This window comes from Thamnophis sirtalis, unplaced genomic scaffold (genome assembly GCF_051295495.1).
Source record: "Thamnophis sirtalis isolate CommonGarterSnake01/CBP01778 unplaced genomic scaffold, rThaSir2_p1.2 scaffold_8, whole genome shotgun sequence".
NCBI lineage: Eukaryota > Metazoa > Chordata > Lepidosauria > Squamata > Natricidae > Thamnophis > Thamnophis sirtalis.
Genome location: NW_028261388.1, coordinates 32,124,413 through 32,151,516, shown reverse-complemented (window position 1 = coordinate 32,151,516; position 27,104 = coordinate 32,124,413). Strand labels below are relative to the sequence as shown.

The window sequence follows — 27,104 nt, the reverse complement described above, 5'->3', positions numbered from 1 at the left end:
CATCATATTAAGGCAGATCCTATGAATCCCATTATAGTTTAGGGCAATGGGTTAACACAGAATGAATGGGTAGATATATGAATTATATTTATATTTAATTTATATCTATTTCATTTATATATTGTTTTTCCTGCATTATAGCTGGTTCCTTATTTGCAATCAAATCTAACTGGCTTCCAGAATCTGGAAATTCTGAACTTCAGGAATGGTAGTATTGTGGTTAACAGCCGAATGAAATTTGCACGGCCTGTGCCTCGCAATGTCACAAATTCTGTGTACATGATTCTGGAAGATTTTTGCAACACGGCCTATCAGACTATGAACTTGGCTATTGATAAGTACTCTCTTGATGTTGAATCAGGTATTATTATTATTTTTTGTTCCATTAGCTTATTTTCAGTGAGGCAGAAGACTTTTGCCAAACAGACTTTAAGATTGCAAAAAAACGCAACATGATTCAGATAACTGAATGCTATCAAACCCTTTTAATCTCACTCCATTTGTATCCAATTTCCATTCCCTGTTATTTTTTTTGGGCCTCAGACTTTCCATGATACAAAGTAAGATCAGCACTATAGATAACTGTTGTTGTGCAAATTTTATACTGTTCCGTTTAACAAAAATAAATAATGGCTTGATATACAGAACCAGTGTAGCAATGAAGATTTGATTATTGGGTGCTACATCAAAGCACAGGACAGATTATTTCTATATATTTGGGGCATGGGAGCTACAATGACAAAGGAGGGCTTGTTTGTAGACCTCTTGTGGCTATCTTAAGGAGAATGCTGGCTAACCTGTGTACTTGTCTCACCCACAGTTTATTCTCATGTTACCAACAAGTTTTTAATGTGTCATTTCCCTTGAGTTAATAACTATATTTTAGTTTTTAAAATTATAATTTTATAATTATAATTAAATGTTTAAATCTCATTTTCACTTTGGATAAAGTTGTTTGTCCAAAATAAAACAGTGGAATATATATATACATATATATATATATATATATATATATATATATATATATATATATGTATATGTATATGTATATGTATATGTATATGTATATGTATATGTATATGTATATGTATATGTATATGTATATGTATATGTATATGTATATGTATATGTATATGTATATGTATATGTATATGTATATGTATATGTATATGCATATGCATATGCATATGCATATGCATATGCATATGCATATGCATATGCATATGCATATGTATATGTATATGTATATGTATATGTATACGTATGTATGTTGTATTTGTGCTGATAAATATATATATAAAATCTACTTCTACAGGGAAAGTTGTGTACTCTTCTGCTATGCATTAATTTTCTCTCATAATTTTCAGGAGTCCAGGCTGATCCTTGCAAATTCCAGGCATGCAATGAGTTCTCGGAGTGTTTGGTAAACCAGTGGAGTGGAGAAGCTGAGTGTGTTTGTTATCCTGGTTATCTAAGCGTTGATGGATTGCCATGTAATAGCATTTGCCTTCTGCAACGTAATTTTTGTCAAAATGATGGCAAATGTGACATAATCGCAGGGCAAGGAGCAATATGTAGGTAAGTACATAGTTGTTCGACTGGCTTTTAAATGACTAAAATCACAACTATTATATTTTAATAAATGTGAGATTTTTATCTCACATTTATTATGTTTATAAATAACTGAAGGTGGAAAACAGACGTAATACTTCTTTTTTCTCCTCCTATTTTAACTATAATAACACTGTAAGGGGGTTTCAGCTGAGAGAAAAAGACTGGACCAAAGTTACCCAGCCAGCTTTCATGCCTGAGACAGGACTAGAACTTCCAGTTTCCCAGTTTCTAATCTGGTGCCTCAACTACTAGCCCAAACTGACTCTCAATACTTTAGTTATGATTGTATAATTCTACTTCAGCTGACTGCAGTTCTGCAGTTCGGCTGTTCAAATCTCACCGGCTCAGGGTTGACTCAGCCTTCCATCCTTCCGAGGTGGGTAAAATGAGGACCCGGATTGTTGTTGGGGGCAATATGCTGACTCTGTAAACCACTTAGAGAGGACTGAAAGCCCTATGAAGCGGTATATAAGTCTAACTGCTATTGCTATAATTGTACAACATATGAGCAATTGCTGTGTTGTTATCCTGCATTAGCTAAGACTAGTATTTGACATTTTGTCATTTATGGTGACAGTAGAATAACTAACTCTTCACTGTTTTTCTTTTTCACCATCCTGTTGGCATGAACAAATGATAGATGCCGTGTAGGTGAAAACTGGTGGTATAGAGGAGAGCGCTGTGAAGAGTATGTCTCAGAGCCACTTGTTGTGGGAATTGCAATAGCTTCAGTAGCTGTCTTTCTTCTCATAGCCTGTACTGTAACTTTCTTCCTGGCCAGAACCCTTCGAGACCAGAACACAAAAAGTGAAATTGAAGACTCCTTTGTGTAAGTATCAGCTGAAGGTTATTTTGTGTTATTCACACACTGGGTGCTGAAGAGAGGACAGGCAAACACACAATACACAGAGCATAAATGTTGCATAAATGTGTGAACCAGTGCCTTTTAAAAATTGGATCTTACTGAACCAGTGCCTTTTAAAAATTGGATCTTACTGTTCCTCTAGACAAAATTAAATATTAACAAAAGCTTAAAGATAGGTTACTGTAGTTTATAAATAGTGGGTTGATAAATGAAGGAGAAAATATATGTGTTACAGTTGGGCAGCTTTATGACTCTATTACTGGAAAAGCTGAAAGTCTTGAACAATACTGGAGGCACTGTTTTATTCTTTTTGCTTTGTTATGAAGTTCTAGTTTGTAGAACCCTCTCCAGCACAGATATTGAATATTTATTGCTCAGAGTGATAGAGAACTCATTTCAGATGGCGTTTAAAAAAGTACAGAGGAACTCTGCACTGTACCGTGTCCCTCACCCTCCAGTCTTTCAGTGTTGATGGAGTTTATAGAGATGGCAATCAAATGAATTCAATTACAGCTTTCCATGGGAATTTATTTATGAGATGGAAAATGGAATGTGGCTCATTCAAATTTAGCTACATTTTGTTTTCAGATTTTCCGGTCAACCCATGGAAGTCGGGGTGAAGGACAGCAGCATGCATTTCTGTTCTCCTCACTCATTTTTTTCTGATTGCCTAAGAATATCTATTGTCAACTCAGTTTGGGGAAATATTATATAAACAGTGTCATTTGACACTTGTTCTGTTTGTTTTCTTTATAGGCAAGGAGACAGTCTTTCCTCCATTGAATATGCAGTGAAATACAATCCAATGTATGAAAGTGATACCACTGGATACAGCCACTATTATCGGAGATGTCCACAGCTAACTTCATATAGCTCCACAAGCAATGAGACATCCACTGAATATAGCAGTGAGGAGATCAAACATATTTATGACAAAGAATTAAGTAAGGAGGTATGTAACTACTTATCAACTTATATTTGTTTCATTTTTCACTTTGTGCATCCAAAGGATTTAATGATTCTAACTGAATACACATTTTCAGGTCAAAATGTGGGATTCAAATTTGATGAAACAATTTTAAAAGGACATCACATAGCATTTTATATTTTGTGATTTTATATTGAAATAGATACAATAGAACCATGAGACTTTATTTAGGATTATTGTACAGTTGCTATGATTTTTTCCCTACTTTTACAGGAGATTCAGGACAGAATAAGGATTATAGAACTTTATGCCAAGGATCATCAGTTTGCAGACTTTGTAAAACGACATCAAATGTGACTTAGGTATTTCCCCACTCCATAATTTCTCTATTTGAACCTGCTTATTATACAGTATGATTGACTCAGAAGAAAGCATGTAAAAATGTAATTTTATTTCTTTACATAGTGAAATAAGTATCATTCTACTTGAAGTTTGTTGGCTACTTTATTAACAGCTGAAACATCATATTATATTATACATATTCTCTGTTGGTCTACTGTGTGGGTGTCAAATTTGCGGCATCATGTTACCATCACCTGATGTTTCCTGACATTTTTCCCATTCACGGAGCTGGGGTGGGCATGGCTTGCATGTGATGCATACGGCCCATGGGCCACCAGTTTGACACCTCTAGTCTACTACATGTACTGATGTTGAATTTCCCTGTGGCCTTTTGATGGTTTAAATTTTTATTATGCTTTCTGGCTTTTGTTTCATTTAGTTTCTGTGTTACCTAGAGAACGAAATTGTCCAAAGCATTTAGGAAAGAGCAGAAAAATAGCAAGTTATATAAAATTAATAATAACAATTGAATAAAGACAAACTAGCATTTTTAAATAAATGAAAGCCAAGTGTCTTGTATCTAAACATGATGCAGCCACTTCTTCTCTAGTCCAGGGCTAATTTATTATTCTAGAGGTGCTTCACCTCTCCAGTGCTTTGATTGTAGAGTTCAGTGCTTTATTGCTCTTGAATTGCAATTGTTAAAAGTAAAAAAGAAATGTTCGGTACTTAATAAGTGACCAAATCACCTGCATTTAATTATTTTCATTCAATTGTTATTCTTAAATTAAACCCTTTACAGTTTAGAATGCTTTACATTTTTTAGAATGCAATAGAGTGCATTCTATTAAAGGCCAACAGAAGGCATGGCATTAAAATGGTTGTTGGTATCTCTGTTATGATATCATAATCATAAGACCATAGCATAATGAGATGTAGTTCACGTATTCTTGAGAAGCAACAAGAGGCTTGGGTTTTATAGATATCCATTCCTTCTCTAGTGTAGTAGTTCTACCAGAAGATAATGACCAAGGACATTATAAAAACAATACTCAGAAAAGTCAAATCACTTGAATTTTGAAAGACAGTTCAAATGTATATAGATGATGCAGGGACACTTACGTCTATTATATTGTGAATTGTGGATTATAAATGGACTTTTAGCAAGGAGAAAAAAGCAAAAAAAAAACAGGGAAAGGAAAGGGGGGCAAAAGAACAAACTCTCTATGTTGGATTGACGAAAAAGCTGCTAGCAGGAAGATTTTAAATCTCAAGTTGTGCTGTTTGTATTTGTGATACAACTATATTCAGCAGCTACCAATATTTTAAATTTAAAAATTAACATTTTTGAGAAATGGGCAGCCTGGGAATTTCTCATCAGTAAACAACATCATGTGGATTATTTGGACAAAATGGACAAAATCCTTTTGTCAGGATTTGGTCTTGATTGTATTTTTAGATGATTTCTGGCAGGCATGAGGTGATGGTTGTTCATCCAGCCTAGCTCTCCCTGATCTCTCAGCAAACTTTGATACCATCAATCATGTTATGTTTTCTGAATAGGCTCTGGGAATTGGAGTAGGTGGCATTATATTGTGCTGGTTGTCTTTTTCTCTCTCTGGGGTTGATACCAGTCAGTGGGAGATCCTACCTTTGATCTCTACTCTGTGGGGGGCTGAGGATATGGTTCTCTCTCTTTAATAGACGAAGCATTTGGGTAAGCTCATCCATCACTATAGGGTGAGGCATCATTTGTGTCACCCAGTTTTTATATATCTGCCCTTGGTGAATTAAGTGATGCTGTTGATGTTTTATCCTGATGACTCACGGTTGTGGGGATCTGGATGGGGAACAATAGGTTTCAACTGAATCCTGCATGGACTGAATGGCTCTGGGTTTTTGGCCCTGCCAATTTTGGGACTCTACCATTTTTGATACTGAATGGGATTGCACTGCTCCAAACAAACCCAATGTGCATCTTGCGGGTCTTCCTAGGCTCATGAATCCCTTTCAGAGAACAGGTGACCATCATGACGATGAAGGCCTTTGAACAGCTTTGTGTTATGCACCAATTGTGCCCATTCCTGAATTAGGAAGCTCTGCTCATGATAATTCATGGACTACTGTAATGTCCTCTAGATAGAGCTGCCTTTGAAGAATATTGAAAAGCTTCAGATGATACAAGATGTGGTTGTACAGGCAGTTATGTATGCTACAGAGCAGCACACGTTACACCTCTGTTTTGGAATTTGCAGTGATTTCCAGTTTGCTTATTGGTCCAATTCAAGGTGCTGTTTTTAACCATTAAAGCCCTTTATGGCAGGAGACTGGATTATTTAAGACACTATCTCTTTGTGATTACATCTGCTTGTTCCATGATGGCTGACAGAAAAAGTATGTTACGCATTCCTCCCTGAGAACTCTGCTGATATAAAATATGAAGCCCAGGTAGGTATATATTCCAAATAGTGAACGTTCCTCAGGCCCCAGGGCATATGTATACAAGGTCAGCACTCATCCATTATTAGATAATGGCCATATTTACTGCATACAAACTTTGCATTCAGAAGAAGCAGCCAGAGTCTAGGACCACCAAGGATCCATTAAACTAGTCCTGATGGTAAATAGTGAGGACAAGATGTTGGGATTTTTCTCCAAGGATATTCCTGGCATCTGTGAATGCAGGCCATCCTCATGTTTCCTATCATGGCCACTCCTGCTCATCAGGGTACAAATAATGCCTCCAGTCCTCATGTATCTCCCACAGTGTGTTCCTCCCCTGGGATCTCTGCCCGAGGCCAACCCATCTTTATTTCCAATCCCATTTACAAGCAATCACCCCAAATAAATGAAATAATGAATATCCAACTTTCACCACCACTCCTTTGTTCAAGGCTAGATAGACATCAAACATGAAGTTAAGACTGTTCAGTTTTCTTATTAACAGCTAGTAGTTTTCCCCTTAAAACAGGAATTTGAAAGCTGTCAGAAATACATCCTATGAATTAGTCCTTTATCCAGGTAATGAATACATAACTTTCAGTCAATAATAAAAATATGACATCTAGTATTGTGAGCACTGGAAATTGTATACATATCATTCCAGTGAATTGTTTCAAGTGCCAATAGCCAGCTATTTAGTATCTTTGATAGAAATTCATTATAAAATAATTCAGATTAATTTAATATATTGGTCTAGAACTAGTCTACAAGTTTGGCTATATTTTAATCCATTCCAAATTAGTTCCCATGTTAAATACAAATTCAATTAAATATCTCTTATTAAATATGGTGAATATTAGAATACAATATCCTTTAAAAATAAAGACATTCTGAATTGCTCATTCAGAATGGAGTTATCAAATGATTAATGAAATCTTTTATGATGGCTATTGATTCATCCAATAAGTCAAATTAAAATGAAGTGAAAGCTGCATTTATCTTGAACAAAATACAACTATATGGTTCATTATGATGTTTGGAATTTTAAATATTCATTGCAGAAAATATTTTCAGCTTTACTTACAAGAATTTCTTGGAATAAGAGTTAAGACATTAATGTTGCCTAACCAACCAAAGGATATTTTCTTCCGTTACCAAATTTCAGTACAATGATTCACAACAGGCTTCATTTATCTTGATACTCTACTCCAGAATGTGGTTTTATGCCAAACTATACAACATTAAAACAATTTCAAGAAGAATATCCATGTTATAGTCTTCTGGAAATTATTTAAATGTTGCATAGTTTGGCATAAAACCACATTTTGGGATAGAGTATCAAGATAAATAAAGCCTGTTGTGAATCACTGTACTGAAATATGGTAACAAAAGAAAATATCATTTGGTTGGTTATGGAACATGAACTTGAAGTTCTTTCAATAGAAAAACAACGAAAACATTACAGCATTTAAAAGGCAAGCAGCACAGGAATGTGTTGCTAAACACAATGTTAAAGTCGTGATGACACTTGTTGTAATCCAGTTCTATGCTTTTCTACTTCCATTGTGACTTTATTGACATTATAGACAAAAGTGGGAGTTCATTACTTGACAGTATCCAGTTTATGATGCTTAACACATTTTTAACACAATTGTTGGTTTCTTTTCGATGAAGTTTTGTAGTTATTCCAAGTTACATTCGCTTTTATATTCCTTCACTTTTTTATTTATGTTTAGCCTAGTCCAATTCCAATACTGTTGTGTTTTTGAATTTTAGATATGTGTTTTAGGGAACTATGCAGAATGTATGGTTTTTATATGATTTTTAAACCTGAGTGAAATTAGGTTTGTGTCCTCATTTTAACAATACTACTTCTTGCCAGTTCATGATGCCTTCTCATTCTCTGTATTTTGTTCAGTTTCTTGTTTGTGAGACTTGGAACAGATATTCTCATTCCATTTTTTAAAATTTTGTTTTCACTTTTTGCATTTTTAAATTTAGGTTTAATTATGGAGGGGAGGTTGCATTATTTTTTTCTTTTAGTACAAGAATCAAGCAGCACTTAGTCTGTCATCATGAATTTATATGCAACATAGAATTCCACTTTGGTAGACTATATCCATTTTTTTCCATTCATTTAATGCTGTCTTGTGTAGCTATCCTTAACTGATTTACATTATTTCTTTTATAAGCTGGATACTCATTCCTGATCTGCTCTTGAGTTGCCACCCATGTCTCTCTATGAATTTTCTTTGTACATAATTCTCACTGGTTTAAATTATTTCATTTGTATTGTATCTGTATTCTATTCATCCCTATTATCCTGTATGTTTAATGTATTGTAACTATGCTTTTTATATATATTTCTGTCTTCTGACGCAGATTCACTATATCCCTCAACATATATTTGGATTCAGTTTTAATAAAGTTTCCTTTGTATCAAATTTTCTCATTTTCCTTCTTTTGATCGTGATATACAAGTATTGCCAAGGATTTAAATAATTAATGCTTTATTTTTTCAGGAAATTGCTTTAAAAGCTGGATGCAGTACAATGGACATAGGAGATAAAACAATACTATTGCTACAGGGATGGCACAGATGTGATTGTAAATTTACTTTTGGTGTTTTCAGTGATGTGTATGGATCTTAATGGTTACTGGATTGATTCCATTGTCCTGAATTCTCCTTGAATGGAAAAATTAGAACTGGCTATTATTTGATATTACCATCCCAAATTTGCAGCCCCAGAGCCCATAGTGCTTAGTCTGGAACTATGTTCCACAAGTTCAGTGTCATTTCATTTTGCATTCATATGAATGTACTGTAAATAAAGAATGTTTTACCATTTTCCCATATGTTAGATAGGGTTACTATTGGTTTTCATGCTGTCCATAGAAATAGAACTAAATATCTGAGAATTTATTCCTTTCTGTCAATTAGATGTGCACCATTAGATGTGGTATTCACTTACCTTTCCTATCGGTTCGCAAATGTGAGAGTGCTCCACTTCTGCACATGTGCTCAGCCTTCCATGCATGAGCTTTTGGCTAAAAATAGGTCCTAAATGGGATGCCATGGAGCTGGAACGGGGGAGGGGGGCAGGGCCACATGCAATTTTCGCTACTGGTTTGGGCGAACCAGTCTGAACCTGTAGCATACTACCTCTGTATGCACTAGTTTTCTACCTGTGTAATAGAAAAAAATGGCCTTAGATAATATTCTATACATTTAAAATTTTCCTTTAAAAAGAGCAAATTACAACAATTAAGTTGTCAGAAAGTTTGATTAAATAAGGGATATAGTTTTTATCAATATACTTTTTTCTTGTTTTTTTATAATAATTTTTATACACCATAATTAAAGGTTCAAATATTCCATTTATTTGATCCCGTAGATAGGTACTGTTCAAGTTCAAACCATCTGAAATTACTATTATGATTCTTTCCTTTCCTCATCTCTACATTTCTAGCCATTGATATTACTTGGACCTCCCATAAAAAAAGATAACAGCCCACTCACAACTTGCCTGACTTTTGTTTTGTTCTGAGACAAGCTTATTCCAATTAAAATGAGTATATTCCCCAATATCTGAGTCAAGGAATTATTACTCACAACATTTCCACCTCATCAGGATTAAATTACAATTAATTAGCTTACATCCATTCCATCACTGCATTTAGATACTGATGTTAGAGACATACGTATTTTTAGTTTAAGGAATTATGGGAAAGTGCAACTAAGCATGATCAATATGTTGATGGAATCCAATTTCAAAACTCCTAATGTCCATCTTTAGCAAATTAGTATCAAAATTAAATAATACCAAGGATAGAAATTGCTTTGTAGCACTTGTAGCCAGAGATACAGTCACCCAACTGAAACTACCCATGTAAAAAGAAATAGAATTAATATGAAATATTAATGTTAACAAGGAATAGAGTAACATGGTGCTCCCAACTGAAAGAGTACTGAAAGATCAAGCAACCTTCTCTTTGTGTATTTTCTACTGTGCAAGGTCATCCATCTGAGTGATCATGCTTGATTCTGTTCTAAAAACAGGCCTGACCCAAGCTAAAAGTGTTGAAATAATTGTTATCTTTTAAGAACATATATAGCTGTAGACACACCAATCTGCCAAGTATATTGTCCCCTAAAGCAGGGATCACAAACCTTTTGGACCTTGAATTCATAATTTTAAATCCCGCAGACCAATAATATGATCTGCCTAATGACTGGCTGGGTGACCGTGGCTGGGTGGTCATGTGACTGGGCGGTCATGGCCAACTTGATGTCACTCACATCAAGGGGTGCCTCCCCAGCCTCTACTCGCCCCTCCACTCCTCACCTGCCTGCCCGGGCTCCTTAGGGCCTCAACAGGAAGCAGTTGTTAGAGGTAAGCAGCCACCATGAGAAAAAGTTGGCAAAACAGCTGGCTCAGTTCAAATTGGATTTGATCAAGATGGAGGCTCAGCAGAAGCACCTCACTGAGGACTACAAGCATAGGCTTTCCAAGCAGAGGAAAGACTTGTGGGAGTGCAAGGCCAGGTACCAGCGCCTGCAGGCTCAACAGTCTGAAATAGTCAGCCAGTTCCAGGCCATGATGCAGTCCCACTGGAATGAGGCCCTCCGGCTCTTTGCCACCAGCAGCACTTTCCTCCAGTCTTCACCCAAAACTCCACAGATCCCAAGTCGGAATTCCACCCACCCACCCTGATCTGGACAAAAAGACCCTAAAGGGGTGGGACTCTCTGCAGCAACACAAAAGTTCATCCCAGGGACTGTAGTTTGAGGACCCATGATTTAGTGCAATATAAAAAATGCAAATAATTTTTCTGTGGACCACCAAAATTTTCTCATGGACCAGTTGGTGACCGTTGCCCTAAAGGGATATTTGTGTCTGAATAATAGTTGGCAAAATCCTCTGAGAAATTATTTCAGAATCAGTGAAACATTGTCTTTTTTTAAGGCAGACAGCCCAACTCCATTACACATAGATGGATTCATCACTTCCCAAATCCACCCAGTTAATCCCCCAGGATTATCTCAAATGTGCCAAGATGGACAGAAATAAAGAAAACCTGTTGTAGATCAGTACAAGAATACACATCAGTTCTCATAATCTGAAAGTGATCTCATATTAGATGATGCACTGGTTCTGTCAATGAATAATAAATCTGAAGCAACCTTACAAGAGTACAAACATTCAATTTCATCATGAAATGGGCATTGTAAATCTGTCCTACCAGATTTTTTAACCCTCTGACAAAGTTTTTGTGGATGATTTTAAGACCTTCATGTCTCCAAAGAACTCTGCTAAATGACTACTTGAGGATCCAACGGAAGCAACAAGGTACATTTGCAATGTTCACCGCTGCACAGTAGCATGATTATAAGCACACAATCATATTCATTTAGCCCCTTGGCTGACGTTACACTATTTATGCTAAGCAAAACACAAAATATGAATAAGAATTTTGGCAATCTTAACTATAAATATATATATTCAGTGATTTAAAAACTCCATGATTTTTGTCATGTTCTGGAAGAACCTACATATATCATTATTTAAGATTAAATAGATGATCCTTTATTAAGTACAGTGCATTATGATTCATGATCATATCGGGATATTAGCTTAGTCTTTCAAGCTATGGACAGTAAAGCCAGACCTATCAGTGAGGTAAAACAATAAAACATCAGTCTTGACAGTGACCACGATAAACTATTGGAAAATAGAATTCCATTTGTTAAATAGCAGATATAATTTACTAAGGTTAACTTAAAATGATTTTGGTTTTCATGACAAATATGCAGTTTTGCATCCTATGAAACATATTATTTGAATTTTGTTTGCTCAGACTGAAACAAGTTGTTTCATTCTCATCCTTTATATATATATATATAAAGTGGAAGTGTGACCTTCCTCCCACACTTGGGCATACCAGGGGTTGTGACTTTAAGTATATACCTCCCACCCTGGCTGGCTGATAAAAGGAGTCGTTCTCTGTAGCTCAAATGGTTAACTCCTTGCCTGGGAGGCAATAGAGCACAGGTTCGAATCCCAGTAAGGATATGGCTAGCTGATGAGAGCTAAATAGCTTGAAATAGATCTATACTAGTCTTCCTTTATTTATTTATCAGCACAAATAAAAACACACACACATATATATATATATATATATATATATATATATATATATATATATATATATGTGTGTGTGTGTGTGTGTGTGTGTGTGTGTGTGTGTGTGTGTGTGTGTGTTTATTTGTGCTGATAAATAAATAAAGGGAGACTAGTATAGATCTATTTCAAGCTATTTAGCTCTCATCAGCTAGCCACACCCTTGTTGGGAATCGAACCTGTGCTCTATTGCCTCTCAGGCAGATGTGTTAACCATTGAGCTACAGAGCTCGATTCCTTATCAGCCAGCCAGGGTGAGAGGTATATATTTAAAGTCACAACCCCTGGTATGCCCAAATATGGGAGGAAGGTCACACTTCCACTCTCTGTCTTCGGCTCGTCACAAGAGACCATCCAGATGTAACAAATGTAACAAAAAGGCAACAGTAAAAAATATTGGGTTTCTCTCTGAGAAAGAGCCAAGGTGGCGCAGTGGTTAAATGCAGCACTATATATATATATATATACACACACACACAAATATATACACATATACACACATATATATATATAATTTTGAGGCTGATTGAGATTTAATCTAAGGGAGAATGAGAATTAGGTTGCTTCATGCATACACATTCTCTTGTTGATAGTTTCAACAAGTTATCCATAAGATTAATTTGGATTAATATGAAATCCATGAAAATAAGTGATTATATAGGGATTAACTAGTTATGAAGAATAGATACTATTAGAGGCTACAAATTCCAGGGATTATTATTAGCATACCATCTCTTTTTTCTCCAAAATAATGGTTTAGATCCATATATGCTAGTACAGTGTCTATAGCTGCTTATTGATTAATTAAAAACACATGATGTGGGGTAAGAGTTGTATACTGAGGGCACTTTTTCATCCAGATTAGCAGCAATATGTATGTCAAGTTTAAACTGCTAGGAGAGATTTTTGTTAATTGCATTTTTGTTGTTTTGGAGAACAAATATTCAATATATATTTCCTCATTAAAGAAAAAAATATTGCTCTAACGCTCTATAGAACTTTCATTCTCGTTTCTGTTTAGCATTTATAACCATATTAATGCTGTCATTATGTTGGTTGGTTGGTTGGTTGGTTGGTTTAATTTATTTGTATGCCGCCCTTTTCCCTGAAGGGACTCAGGGCGGCTCACAACTCAAAAAGGGAGGGGAAATACAAACAAAGTTACAAAAACATAGAAACCATACATAGTTAAAAGCACAACAATCATACCATTCGAAGTGGGGCAGCGAGTCTTTAGCCCCAGGCCTGTTGGAACAGCCAGGTTTTAAGGGCTATGCGGAAGGCCTGGAGGGTGGTGAGGGTACGAATCTCCATGGGGAGTTCGTTCCAGAGGGTCGGAGCAGCCACAGAGAAGGCTCTCCTCCGGGTAGTCGCCAGTTGACACTGGCCGGCTGATGGAATTCGGAGGAGGCCTAGTCTGTGGGATCTAATTGGTCTAGTGGAGGTAATTGGCAGTAGGCGGTCTCTCAAGTACCCAGGTCCAATACCATGAAGGGCTTTGTAGGTGACAACTAGCACCTTGAAGCATACCTGGAGATCAACAGGCAGCCAGTGCAGCTCGCGGAGGATAGGTGTTACGTGGGTGAACCGAGGAGCACCCACGATCGCACGGCTGCATTCTGGACAAGCTGAAGTCGCCGAATACTCTTCAAGGGCTGCCCCATGTAGAGCACGTTGCAGTAATCCAGTCTGGAGGTCACAAGGGCACGAGTGACTGTTGTGAGAGCCTCCTGGTTCAGGTAGGGACGCAACTGGTGCACCAGGCGAACCTGGGCAAATGCCCCCCTGGTCACAGCTGACAAATGGTGTTCAAAAGTCAGCTGTGGGTCCAGGAGGACTCCCAAGTTGCGGACCCTGTCTGAGGGGTGTACTGTTTGACCCCCCCAGCCTGAGAGGTGGAACACTTGGCCAATTAGTAGGAGGGAAGCACAGCAGCCACTCAGTCTTATCTGGATTGAGTACAAGCTTGTTAACCCCCATCCAGTCCCTAACAGCCTCGAGGCCCTGGCACATCACGTCAATCGTTTCATTGAGTTGGCACGGGGCGGACAGATACAGCTGTGTATCGTCCGCATACTGGTGGTATTTTATCCCGTGCCGTCGAATCATCTCACCCAGCGGTTTCATGTAGATATTAAAGAGGAGGGGGGACAGGACTGAACCCTGCGGCACCCCATACGTTAGGGGCCTAGGGGTCGATCTCTGCCCTCCAACCAACACCGACTGTGACCTGTCCGAGAGGTAAGAGGAGAACCACTGTAAAACAGTGCCTCCCACCCCCACCTCCCGCAGTCGTCGCAGAAGGATACCATGGTCGATGGTATCGAAAGCCACAGAGAGGTCAAGGAGTACCAGGATGGAGGCATGACCTCCATCCCTGGCTCTCCAGAGATCATCGATCAATGCAACCAAAACGGTTTCCGTGCTGTAGCCAGGCCTGAAACCCGACTGGAAGGGATCTAGATAATTGGTTTCTTCCAAGGACCGCTGGAGCTGAAAGGCCACCACCTTCTCAACAACCTTCCCCACAAAGGGGAGGTTGGAGACTGGACGATAGTTGTTTAGGACGGCCGGATCCAAAGATGGCTTCTTCAGGAGGGGTCTCACCACCGCCGCCTTTAATGCAGGGGGAAAGACCCCCTCCCGAAGGGAGGTGGCAACAACCGCCTGGATCCAGCCCCGTGTCACCTCCCTGCTGTTAACAACCAGCCAGGAGGGGCACGGGCCCAGTACACATGTGGAGGCACTTACAGCTCTCATGGCCTTGTCCACGTCCTCAGGGGTAACAGCCTGAAAATCAATCCAGTGATGTCCTACCAGATTATCCCTTGGTGCCTCAGCTGGTTCTGCAGAATTGGAGTCCAGGTCCGCCCGAAGCCGAGCAACTTTATCCGCGAGGAATTGGACGTAGTCCTCAGCTCTGCCTTGCAAAGGATCGCTCATATCCCTCCTATTTAGGAGGGAACGGGTTATCCTGAACAAGGCGGCTGGGCGCGACTCAGCGGAAGCAATCAGAGAGGCAATGTATGTTCTTTTTGTCGTCCTAATTGCCCGGATGTAAACTCTGATGCTGGATGTTAAAAGTGCTCGGTCTGACTCAGACTTACTGGATCTCCATCGGTGCTCTAGGCGTCTCTTTCGGCGCTTCATCTCCCGGAGTTCCTCAGTAAACCAAGGGGCCCTCCTGGATCCACTGCCTCAGATCGGCCGTAAAGGCGCAATCCGGTTAAGAGCCTCTGTCGCTGCTGAATTCCAGGCAGCAACCAGAGTCTCCGCCGGACTGCGGGCGAGAGTATCAGGAATAACCCCAAGCTCCATCTGAAAACCCGACGGGTCCATAAGTTGCCTGGGCCTCCTCCCTACAGTGGGGGTTTGGTCTCTGAAAGTCAAGCCTCAGTAGGTAGTGGTCCGACCATGACAGGGGTAAGATCTCACTACCCCTCAGACCAATGTCACAACTCCACTGCTCCGAGAGAAATACGAGGTCGAGCATGTGACCCGCTGAGTGAGTTGGGCCCCGGATTACTTGGGTCAAGCCCATGGCTGTCATGGACCCATTATGTGTATTTAGTTTATTCTCCAATTGGTTTGAAGGGTGCTCTAAAGCAAGAGTATCAAACTCATGTCGTGGCGGTGTCACTTGGCCAGTGCATGATGCATCTGGCCTGCGGGCCGCGGGTTTGACAGCTCTAAAGGGATAGTTTATTAATATTTGTTTTTCAGAAGAACTAGACATAGGCATATAATTCATCAGTTGCCTTAAAATTGAATATAGCATGCTGTAAATCTGATTAATTAACATTAAGGCTGGGCTGTGTTAAAAGGACAAAGGATCAGAGGTGAATAATCACAGCATAGTTTTCTGTATGAAGGTTGATGTATATATGCATGTATCTGAGTTTGGTTCTCCCCCATTAGTTTTTCTGTCTCCTATCAGAGAATATTGAGTTAGTAGGCAAAAGTCATTAGAAAGTCACATTGGAACAACTGATTTTGTTTTTACTAACTCATCATTGATATATAAATTTAAATCTCATCATTTCTTTCATTAAGGAATTTGCTGATAGGAAAAGGAATAAAATATGGAATAATCAATACTTTTTAAAACAAATATGAGGTAACTTAGCCCAACTGAGAGTAATAATGTGAGTACAAATTAAAGCAGTTTTCTAATATAATGCAATAAGGATATAGGATATAATTTGATAAATATTGTTCTTGAGTTACAACAGTAATTGTCACTGGAATATCTGTCACTAAGTGATACAGTTGTAAAACATGAGATCATGTGGCCACATCACACTGCAACAGCAATCCCAACAGTCTGCATTCCATCAATCCCATCGGTCATAAGGTGAGGACCCCCCCCCAATCCAAGCCATTCATGTCCTGGTCCCGCCCAGCCTCATGCCTTGATAAAGTAACTGTTGAACTCTTCTCCCCCCACCAGCATCTCTCCCCCATCCTCTCTGTACTTTTGGCTGTCCTGCACAATGGCACTCTTTGGCAGTGGCAGCAGCATTGGGTCTGAAGATAGATGCTCAAGATGGGGGTGAGGGAAGCATTGGTTGAGTGAGACTGCTGAAGGGCCTGACCCTCTAGTGTAGCCTAAGAATCACATCCAAGGACTGCCATTGTACAGGATGGCCAAAAGGGCAGGAGGTTGGGGGTTGAACAGCCTCTGTAGTAGTAAGTATGGGAAGATTGCCAAATATGTGACAGCACTGTTTCTCCAACAGCTATCAAGGATTGGGCGTAAGTATCATTTCTACAGCCAGCACCCAACTTGGCAGACAAATTACCTTAGATGCCAAACGTTTTTAGTACTTTTGGTTACCACTGCAAGCTTCTTCATCTAAAAGATCCCAATTTAGTCCTGAAATGAGTGGAGACAGTAAAGGCATAATGTTTCTCAAAATATCATATCTTCATTTTGCTCAGATGGCTTTAAATGCAATAGTGGCCTATTGTGGAATGGTGTAATAGACGTCATTAAATATTTGTAAAAGTATTTGCTGCTCACCTTCTGACCCAGTCATTTTACATCAACTGTATGTTATTAAGAGTGGCTTCAAACCAAGTATCCTGAACAATTAGGTCATCCGTGATCTTTGGCTTAAACAGATTAAGCTCTTATTAAGTGACTGTTAAAACATCGAGCATAATCCAATGAAGATCAAGGGACAGGGGTCCTGCTTTCTTTTCAGTTTAAAAGAAATAAAGAAGATATTGAAGAATTATCAAGTAGCCATGAAAATTGTGGATTAAATCAAAGCATATATTTGCTCCTCATGATTTCTATGTCTCTTCTCCAAGCTTTCTATCCTATATCTGGGGGCAAAATATGTTATAAGGTTTCCAAAGTCAGATGAAACTCTTTATCCTCTTTGATCACCAACAGCAGGTTAAAAATAGGCTGCTTCTACAGTATGTCAGCAGCTACCTCACTAATCCAGTCTGATTCCATTGGCATTTGTCAGAAATAGAACTGAATAATAATCATACGGTGACATTGAACCATGATCAATAACATCATTAAACCGCAACAACAATGGCCATTACAAGAATCCCAAGTCAGGATTTCATATTTAATATTAAACAATATTTGAGCAGTTTAATCTTTAAGGATGTAAAGACAGGCAAAGGTAGAAGAAATATGCACTTTTATTTCAGGACACACATTCTGTGAGTTACATCCTTGTTACTGACAATGTGAAAAAAAATCATGCTGTAATCATGATATTTTCAATAAGATTTGTAATGTTGGTTTTGATGAACTTGGTTTGAAAGTGCTTTTTAAATAAAATGCATTGGTCTCTAGGTGGCAGAAGAGACTCACAATATGCCTACTTAAGCGCCATTCCTTCAGTATGGTATAAAAGTAGTTTCTATCCTTGAGCTGTCAGACTCTTAAACACAACCACAATCACTCAACGCACACACGGAAACGTATGACTAGTTTTTAGTTTTCCTTCTTTTTCTTTTTTCTTTTCCCCTAATTACTTGCATTGGGATTATTCCTCATACTATTTATGTTGTTTGGATTTGTTGTCATAGATTGCACCAGTGAGGCTAAAACCAATTTCGTTGTATTTATTTTGTACAATGACAATAAAGACTATACTAATTCAGTAAAATTGCCAGGTGATTCAGACAAATTAGTATGAATTAATTTCTAATCTCAGTCTTCTATCATAAGGCCATTTATGTTGTTGATGTTTGATGTTTGATGTTTATTGGTCTTGTATGCCGCCCACTCCCGAAGGACTCCGGGCGGCTTACAATAAACAAGGGAAGGGGGTAAATAAACAAAACAATACTTTAAAATACACAACATTCACAGTTACCGTGGGGCTGAATATTTCAAAAGCCCCCCGGCCTACTGGAGCAGCCAGGACTTAACGGCTTTGTGGAAGGCTGGGAGGGTAGTGAGGGTCCGGATCTCCACGGGGAGGTCGTTCCAAAGGGGAGTCGCCAGCCGACATTGGCTAGCAGATGGAATCCGGAGAAGACCTAACCTGTGAGATCTGATTGGTCTATGGGAGGTAATCGGCAGGAGGCGGTCTCTCAGGTACCCAGGTCTGATGCCATGTAGGGCTTTATAGGTAACGACCAGCACCTTGAAGCGGGTCCGGAGACTAATGGGTAGCCAGTGCAGCTCGCGGAGGATAGGTGTGACGTGGGTGTACCTGGGTGCACCCACAAACTCTCGCGCGGCTGCGTTCTGGACTAGCTGAAGTCTTCAAACACTCTTCAAGGGCAGCCCCATGTAGAGCAAGTTTATATTCAAACTCATAGGAAACGAACAGTCACAATGAAGAAAGAAATCTAGATAGGAAATTAAAGCATTTTATTTAAGGCAAATGGATTACCTTTTGCCTTAAATAAATCCTCAGAGCTAGACATATATTAGCTCCTTTAAGGTCTGCTTTCTAATGAGCATGACCCTGCTTATTTGTTGTTTTTATTTTGGCTCCCCCTTATAAACATACTGTCAGGCCTAAAGGCAGTTCCTTTTAGGCTCTTTGGCCTGTCATACTCTCTATTCTTGTGCTAGTGAGGAATTGGGAGGGGGTATAGTAAGGAGTAGAATGTGTTATTGTCAAAATAAATTCCTTTCTAGAAAGCCAAGGCCATCTTTTGTTCTCTACACCTCTCGAGCCTGGCGGGAATTGGATGGGTGGAACTGCCAGCATGGAAGTGGAAGATTGGACCATGTGATGGACTTGTGGGTGTGGGGGCAAGATCATGAACTTTCAACTGGGTGGGGAAACCTGGGAAGCTTTCAGATTCGGGTTTCCACAGATGTGTCAACATGTCTCTCTTAATAAATTGGAACTTTGAGGAATACTTTGCCTTGGACTCTGATTTAATTTTTGATGATATTTGGAACGCTGACACATACACCTGCTTAATACACATTGCTATGTGACACACCGATATAGTTATGTGGCTGGTGATAGATATTGCCATATTTCCAGTAATCACTTGCTATTGTGGCACATCTATTCTTCTTTTCCTTCCTGTGGGTCATTTTCTATTTCATTTCCTTTGCCATAGGTTTGACAGTTATCGGATGGAGATCTCATGGTCAATTTCCATATGTTCCATGGTCAAGTTCCATAAAGCATATTCTTAATGTAGGAGCTAACTTTGTCACTTCATTCTTTCCATCCTCTTTCCAGTCTCCAGTTTATATTCCTGTCTTTCATTCAATCATGTCTGGTTTTCAGGCACTTCCTGGAGAAGTCCCTGAAGTTTTCTTGGCAAGGTTTGTCAGAAGTGGTTTGCCACTGCTTCCTTCCTAGGGCTGAGAGAAACCCAGGGTGCCCCAAGTTCATCCAGATGGTTTTATGCCCAAGGTGGCACTAGAAGTCACAGTTGCTCAATTTCTAACCTGATGCCTTAATCACTACACCAAAAATGTTTCTAATGGACCATTTCCTATTATTTATAAACCCTAAAATAATCCTGAAATAGCTTTTACAAATATGAAAAACAAATGTTATGTCAAAATTAGAGAAAAATAGAATATCATGTTTCCCTGAAAATAAGACCCAATCTTATTTTTGGAGAGGGGCAAAATAAGTACCAGGGATGATTTTAGAGGAATGTATTATCCGCTTACCTCAGGACCACAGCAGCCACACCACCCCTGCCCCAAACCTGTTGTGACACTACCAGACTCCCTGAGACTCATTATGCTAGTGGTGCCCTTGTGGCAAGACGCTGTGAGGCTCGTCATGCTGGTGGCATTGTGCCAGTAATGCCACTCATGGCAGGAAGCTGCATGGTGTGATGTGTCATTGAACACGCTTGCAGTGGTACCAGCTCAATGAGCCATGCAGCATCCTGCCATGAGCAGTGGCACTGGCACAATGTGCCACATGGTGTCTAGCTGTGACCACCCACAAGTGGCTGCAGAAGAAGTGCAATAGGTGTCAGGGCATGAGAGGCCTTGCTGTTGTGGTCCTAATCTTTATTTTTACACCTGCATTGTTCTGCCCTAGGCTTCCTGATACAGTAAAACACACACAATTAAGTCCAAAAACCCTCTTTTTATTTCAAAGGCTGTGAATTACAGCTCGTAATGAGTTCCAAATAGTAGTAAAGAGTTCTACAGCAGGCTGCCAAACTACTTTGGGATAAGGCTGATAAGCACCCACCTTTAACTTCTTTGAAAATTCTGCCAAAGACTTAATTGGCAAATAGCTTGGCAAGGATACACGGAGCAAAGAGTCCAAACGCATTTTCAGAAGGTAAAGTGACCAGCATGAACTATCATATTTTTCGGAGTATAAGACGCACCGGAGTAAAATACGCACCAAGATTTTGAAGAGGCAAATAAAAGAAAAGTTTTTGCACTCTGCAGACCTCCCAAAAATGGCCTGTTTTTTGTAAAAAAAAAGGGCATGCATAGCTCTTTAGGAGGCTTATAGAGTGCTTATTGGGGGGGGGGACAAAATTGAGCAAAAAACAGCCCACTTTTATAAGACCCACCCAGATTTTCAGCCTCTTTTTTGAGGGAAAAAGGTGCATCTTATACTCTGAAAAATATGGTAAGTTGCTTCCTGCAAAAACTCATGAGCCTTTGCTCATCCTTTATGTCCCATAGGAGGGGCCAATCACCTCCAAACCTTACTCCCAAGTCGTCCCTTCTGTTTTAACTGTTCTTGCCTTCTGGCAGCTCTGTACATGCGCGCACTGGGAACAGGGGGAGCCTGTTCCTCTGTCTTGCTGCTGTTCGACTCTGGAGGTCTGGAGGGAGCACATAACTCCAGATGGCGCTGGCCCTTTCTCTGACTCTGACACAGAGCCCTCATCTGAGCCTTCCCCAGACTCCAGGACTCGCCCATGTTACTCCCAACCTTCTTGCTATCCAACTCAGCTACGAGTTTCACAGGTCACCGGTGGACCACAACGTGCATCTCGCCCCACCTTGTACAACCAGATGGTGAGTGGGGCTTAACTAGGGCTTATTTTGGGGGTAGGACTTATACTAGGGTCTGTCTGTCTGTCTGTCTGTCTGTCTCTATCTCTCTCTATCTATCTATCTTAGTTATATATTGCACGAGAATATAAACAATAAGCATTTCATGGATTTGGGGATTAGAATGGAAAGTTCTTGTGTTGCCAAACCTTTTAAATCAAGTTTCTCTTTATTATTGTGCAGTAAGTAACATGTGCACATAATTGCAAAGGGGATTTGAGGACATATTATACTTTGTCTTAACTTGTGCTAAATAAGAATTCAGATTTTCTTTTTTATGTAATCATACCATTATTATAATGTTAATTTACATCATCCCAAACTCAAAAACAAACAAAGAAGGAAACCATTCTAGATTCCTTACTGTTATGCAATCTGTCTACATTCACTTAAAGTTAGTAAATAAATGTTTTAAAAAACCCTCATAGTCAAGTTTTATTTTGATCATAGCAAGTTCTTTAGCTGTTCCCGTATAATTGGGAAATGATTTTTATAATCTGATGCTATAATAAGTTTTTTTAAGTTTTTTGATGTATGCTAGTTAGGTGAGATGGGTGGTATAGTATGCTAGTTAGGTGAGATGGGTGGTATAGAAATGGGATGAATGAATAAAATTTAAAAAGGAAACATTAATTTTCTAGATATAAGTTGATAATATCTACAAGTATATTAGGGTAGGCTGGTGCTGGTATTACAGCCGATTCAGTGAATACAAAAATAAAAAAGTGGGGGGAGAAGAAAGAAAAATTATAAAGTAGCATTTTTGTTCTATCCTCTCTATAATATTACTTCATATTTTTCTTCTTTCCATAGTCTATCAAGCATTAAACTTATAAACCAAATTTTTATTTTTATTTCTTCAACAAAAAGTCCATAAGGCACTTCCAGTCAATAATAAATGGGTTTCTTGTTTTTCCCCTAATCAATTTTACCAACTTCTTCGCCAACCATTTCTCCATGGTGCATAACAGCAGATGAAACAATGGAAGAACTAATCCTATTTGTGGGAACTACTAACTTGTACAATATAAATTACATTTTAGTTTGTGAAGAACTGCTTATGTCATTTTGTCTAGAACTGCTTATAAATAAAACATGCTGCATTTAATTAATGCATAGACATATGCCATTGTGTGCAGTGGCGCAGTGGTTAAATGCAGCACTGCAGGCTACTGCTAGATCAGCAGTTCAGCGGTTCAAATCTCACCGGCTCAGGGTTGACTCAGCCTTCCATCCTTCCGAGGTGGGTAAAATGAGGACCCAGATTGTTGGGGGCAATATGCTGACTCTCTGTAAACCGCTTAGAGAGGGCTGAAAGCCCTATGAAGCGGTATATAAGTCTACTGCTATTGCTATTCTTTATACTCTCAGACATGCCCACAGAGGGGGGGAAAAGGTAAGGTAGGGATTTAAAAAATAAATAAAAACAAATGGCAGAAAGCCATTCCTGCCTATCTATGTTAATCTCCTTCACATCTGGAGCAGATCTTTAATCTTCATTAAAGAGCAGTATCAACCATCAGTAATAAATACCATTTGATGTTTCTTTCCAAAAGAACATCCAAAGTTTAGCACTTTGTCATGTGCTAATGGATTGAGCACATTTGTCTTTTCAGTTATAGTTCAGATTCAGTTATTCTGATTATGGTACGAACAGCGCACAAGGGAAAACACCTGCCCATGTGGCTGTTCCAGTGAGAAACTAGTCCAATATTAAGACAAATAGAATAAAAATGTCATAAAACCTCTTAACATTATTTTTATGATGAAGCTACGTTACTGCAATGTTGTTGTGTTTTTTTACTTAGAAAAGTTGACCAAATATAAAGAAGAGATGAGGTCTCATTTGCAGGAAGTCTTCAGGCATAAACATTTGGCAGACATACTTTGGCAAATATGCTTTAACCTGGATTTGTTCACTGGATATGATTCTGCATCTGATGCTTTGAATGGTCAAAGTTCTAGCTATAGAATAGAATAGAATTTTATGTCAATGGTTCAATGAAAAACTCATCATTCTGATGCAGGTACTGTAACTGTTAGCTCCAGGTAGGCTATTATTACATGCAGATTTCATCCTTTATTTCAATAATGAGTATCATGATATATTCTTCCTTTCTTCTATTCCTAATAACAAATAAATTTGGATAAAAATAATCTGCAGACAGAGGCGAATTAGGTACTAAGCAGGGCCAATTTCCTGAGATTGAATAGAAATAAATTAATATACAGAGGTATATAAATCAACTCTAACACTCTATTCAGTACTGTACTGAAATGTGATGCAATCCCATATAATGCTTTGAACCAATTTCTTAAGTTGAATTGATACTTGAATCTAAATTTTCAGATAAGGTTGATTTGATGTAAATTTCCAGTTCTATGAATGCACAGAAACTTTTGACTCAAAGGCATTAATTTTAATGAATCGATGAACGCCACAGTTTGATTTAAATTTTCAGTTCAGTTCCTAAATTCAATTTGCTTTGCACAATCAGTTGAATCCACTTCAAATAGAAATTCTGCATCAAAGATTCACATAATCCTACAATTTAAAACACATCAAAAGCAGCCTTATGCCATCCAGTCCTTTCCACTTGCATGGAACTGCCAAGTCATCATCATTGGAGATTTGGAGAATTAAAGCCCAATGCAAGTAAAGGTAAAGATATTCTACCAAATTTTAAATTCTTGTTTTTAACCATGATTGCAAAAAAAAAAAAAAGTCACATTATCTTTTGTCTTGTTTGTAAAACCTGTTGGCCATATAGGAAAATATAGATCTTTATCTTTTATACCCAATTCTGGTATAAATATTTTGAGAAGATCCAGTATAGACCAGGATGAAGCAGGCATTGTTTACAGGAATCTATGAAAATATTTGCATACTTTGTTAGATTTCAGTTTGACCCTGTCATTTCATTCATAGCCAAGCTATCTTATTAATAAATAATTCAATGTTCACCAAATTCAAAGTTTGCTTCCTTACTTTGAGGGTGTTTTTTAAGGTATAAGTAATATTATTTTAGTGTGTGCTAAAGGTCTCAGCTGTGTAATCAAACCCAAATGGTTTGGAACACCCTTTTCTTTATGATTAAATGTATGCGTTTGGATCAACATTGAATGAGTGATAATTGCTACTGCTTGGAGAAGCAAATGAATGTGACAGCATCCTTTTGTTAACATCCTCTAGCATAAATATTATTTCAATTTCAGTCTTTCATTAGACCATGTAATACTATAGATGATTTGGGATTTGGAAGAACAAAGCCAGTTTTTTTTTAACTAGGAATGAGACATTAGCTGTGAAGCTTGACAGGACAGGTGTTGTAAATTAAATTATTTCTACTGTACATAATGGACACCAACTATATCCTGGACATAAAATATAAAATATTACAATTATTATCACATTATATTCAACAAAGTTTAGAAAAGTGATTTTTTTTGGAAAGAAAAATCCTAACAGCCAGAAGCACAGATTGGAATACCCACAGTGTGTTCTGGCAATGAACCAGATGATATATATTAATATGCTGGTCACTTGTGAAAATTTTCCATTATGTTAACAAAATGGAAACTAAAAGTAAACACTGTTCTAGAGTGATGATGGTGATGTAGATATTTAAATCTTCTGAATAAAAATATATGAATCTATCAGTGAGGAAAAATGATAACAAATAGATCAAATAATGAATTCTTGATTCTGGCACTTTAAAAGTTACTTTTAAGTCAGGCATTTGGAACTATGTAATTTCAACATTTAATAGGTTTGGAACTTCCACAGTTTAAAAAAATCAGTTGCTACTTTGTGTGAAAAGGCAGTCTTTGGAAAAGCTAATCCCCAATTTTCTAAAACATGTTGAACTTGTGCTAGATTTTTTTTCCAAACCAGAGTGAAACTAAATTTACAGTGTTATTGTAATACTTACTGAATTGTTATTATTCAGAAAAGTCCTTATTGTGCCCTCTGCAGGAGGAGGCTAGAGAATCACGTGCCTCCTTTGCATAAGGAATTTTTTGCCTTTTAACCCTTGCTTAACTCTGCTCAAGTAATCATAAAGCAGAGTAAAGGAGGCCCATGATTCTCTCGTCTCCCTCTGCAGTTAAGCACTAACCAGAGTCATCCACTGTGACTCTGGCAGCAACTACCTCTGCCTTTTTCCTTTTAATTTTGTTTTTCTTTTCATTATGACAGTGGTGAGGCCCTGCCTCCCCTGACTGCATGTCACTGACCCTAACACCCCTCGATGTGTGTTTGTGTGTGTGTGTGTTCCAACATAACTCCAGAACGCTTGGGCTGCTGAAATGAAAAGGACTGAATTATATCTACTCAAGTACTGTCACAGTACTTTTGACAGTGATAGTGTGCATTTTGGATTCAAGTTCTGTTAAGATACGGCCTGTTGTGCCTTAAAATAGCTTCTACTGTACAGCACAGTGAAGTTGCCATGGTAAGGACTTTGCAGAATTCCACAAGGGGGCTTCTTATAATACGGGATTGGGATAAATACATACATGGGCTATGGCGGGTTATCAGCTAGTTGTATATAAGAAAAACATTGACAAGAATATATTTACATTATCAAATGTTTTCTGGAGTTCACTTCACAATGCCCTTGAGAAAATTCTAATACATCTTAGTAGGTTAACCATCTATAAAATGCTTCTTGTGCTGAAAGCTATAAAGCAAAAGTTTACATTTATTCCATAGTCTAAGAATAACCATCTAACATAATGGTTTTTGAATTTTACATTTATCTTAGCTTTATCCTACCATAGATATCCATGCCATACAAATATCAAATCATGACCTTCTATATCCATAAATTTCCATTTCTTAGCAACACCCACTTTTTTATCCAAACTAAACAACAAGCAGCAAATCTTCAATCATTTCCAAAACAATTTTTCATTGTTTATACATTTTTATCCCTGCTTTAATCCACAGAATTATTTTCTCTGCCTTTGACTACATTGTTTCCTTTCCACTATTTTCCCCTGAATATGTAATATCTAAAAGGTTTTCACACCCTCATTTTTACATTTATTTTTTACAGACGATTTTTTTCATCTAGATCTTTTGCTTTGTCATTCCATTAAGTATATGTTTACATATTTCCCATTGGTGTAACTTCATGTACTTCTTTGGCAATTAATAATGTAATTACTTTCACACACAGTTTCCATATGCTCTTTCTGAAGTCTACTTTCCATTTATTTTCTTGGGAGATTAAATGG

General features: G+C 38.2%; 1 protein-coding gene across 1 annotated transcript in view; it reads left to right on the top strand.

Annotated features, from left to right (window-relative positions):
• Positions 1 to 7,070, top strand: part of IMPG2 (interphotoreceptor matrix proteoglycan 2) — a 40,018-nt gene extending 32,948 nt beyond the window's left edge. Inside the window, exons 14-19 of the mRNA XM_087722044.1 lie at positions 142 to 361; positions 1,368 to 1,578; positions 2,255 to 2,443; positions 3,236 to 3,431; positions 3,681 to 3,760; positions 6,721 to 7,070. Of these exons, the coding sequence (XP_087578170.1) occupies positions 142 to 361; positions 1,368 to 1,578; positions 2,255 to 2,443; positions 3,236 to 3,431; positions 3,681 to 3,760; positions 6,721 to 6,799 (975 nt within the window). The 3' untranslated portion in view covers positions 6,800 to 7,070. The remainder of the gene's footprint in view (positions 1 to 141; positions 362 to 1,367; positions 1,579 to 2,254; positions 2,444 to 3,235; positions 3,432 to 3,680; positions 3,761 to 6,720) is intronic.
• The last annotated feature ends 20,034 nt before the right edge of the window (positions 7,071 to 27,104 follow it).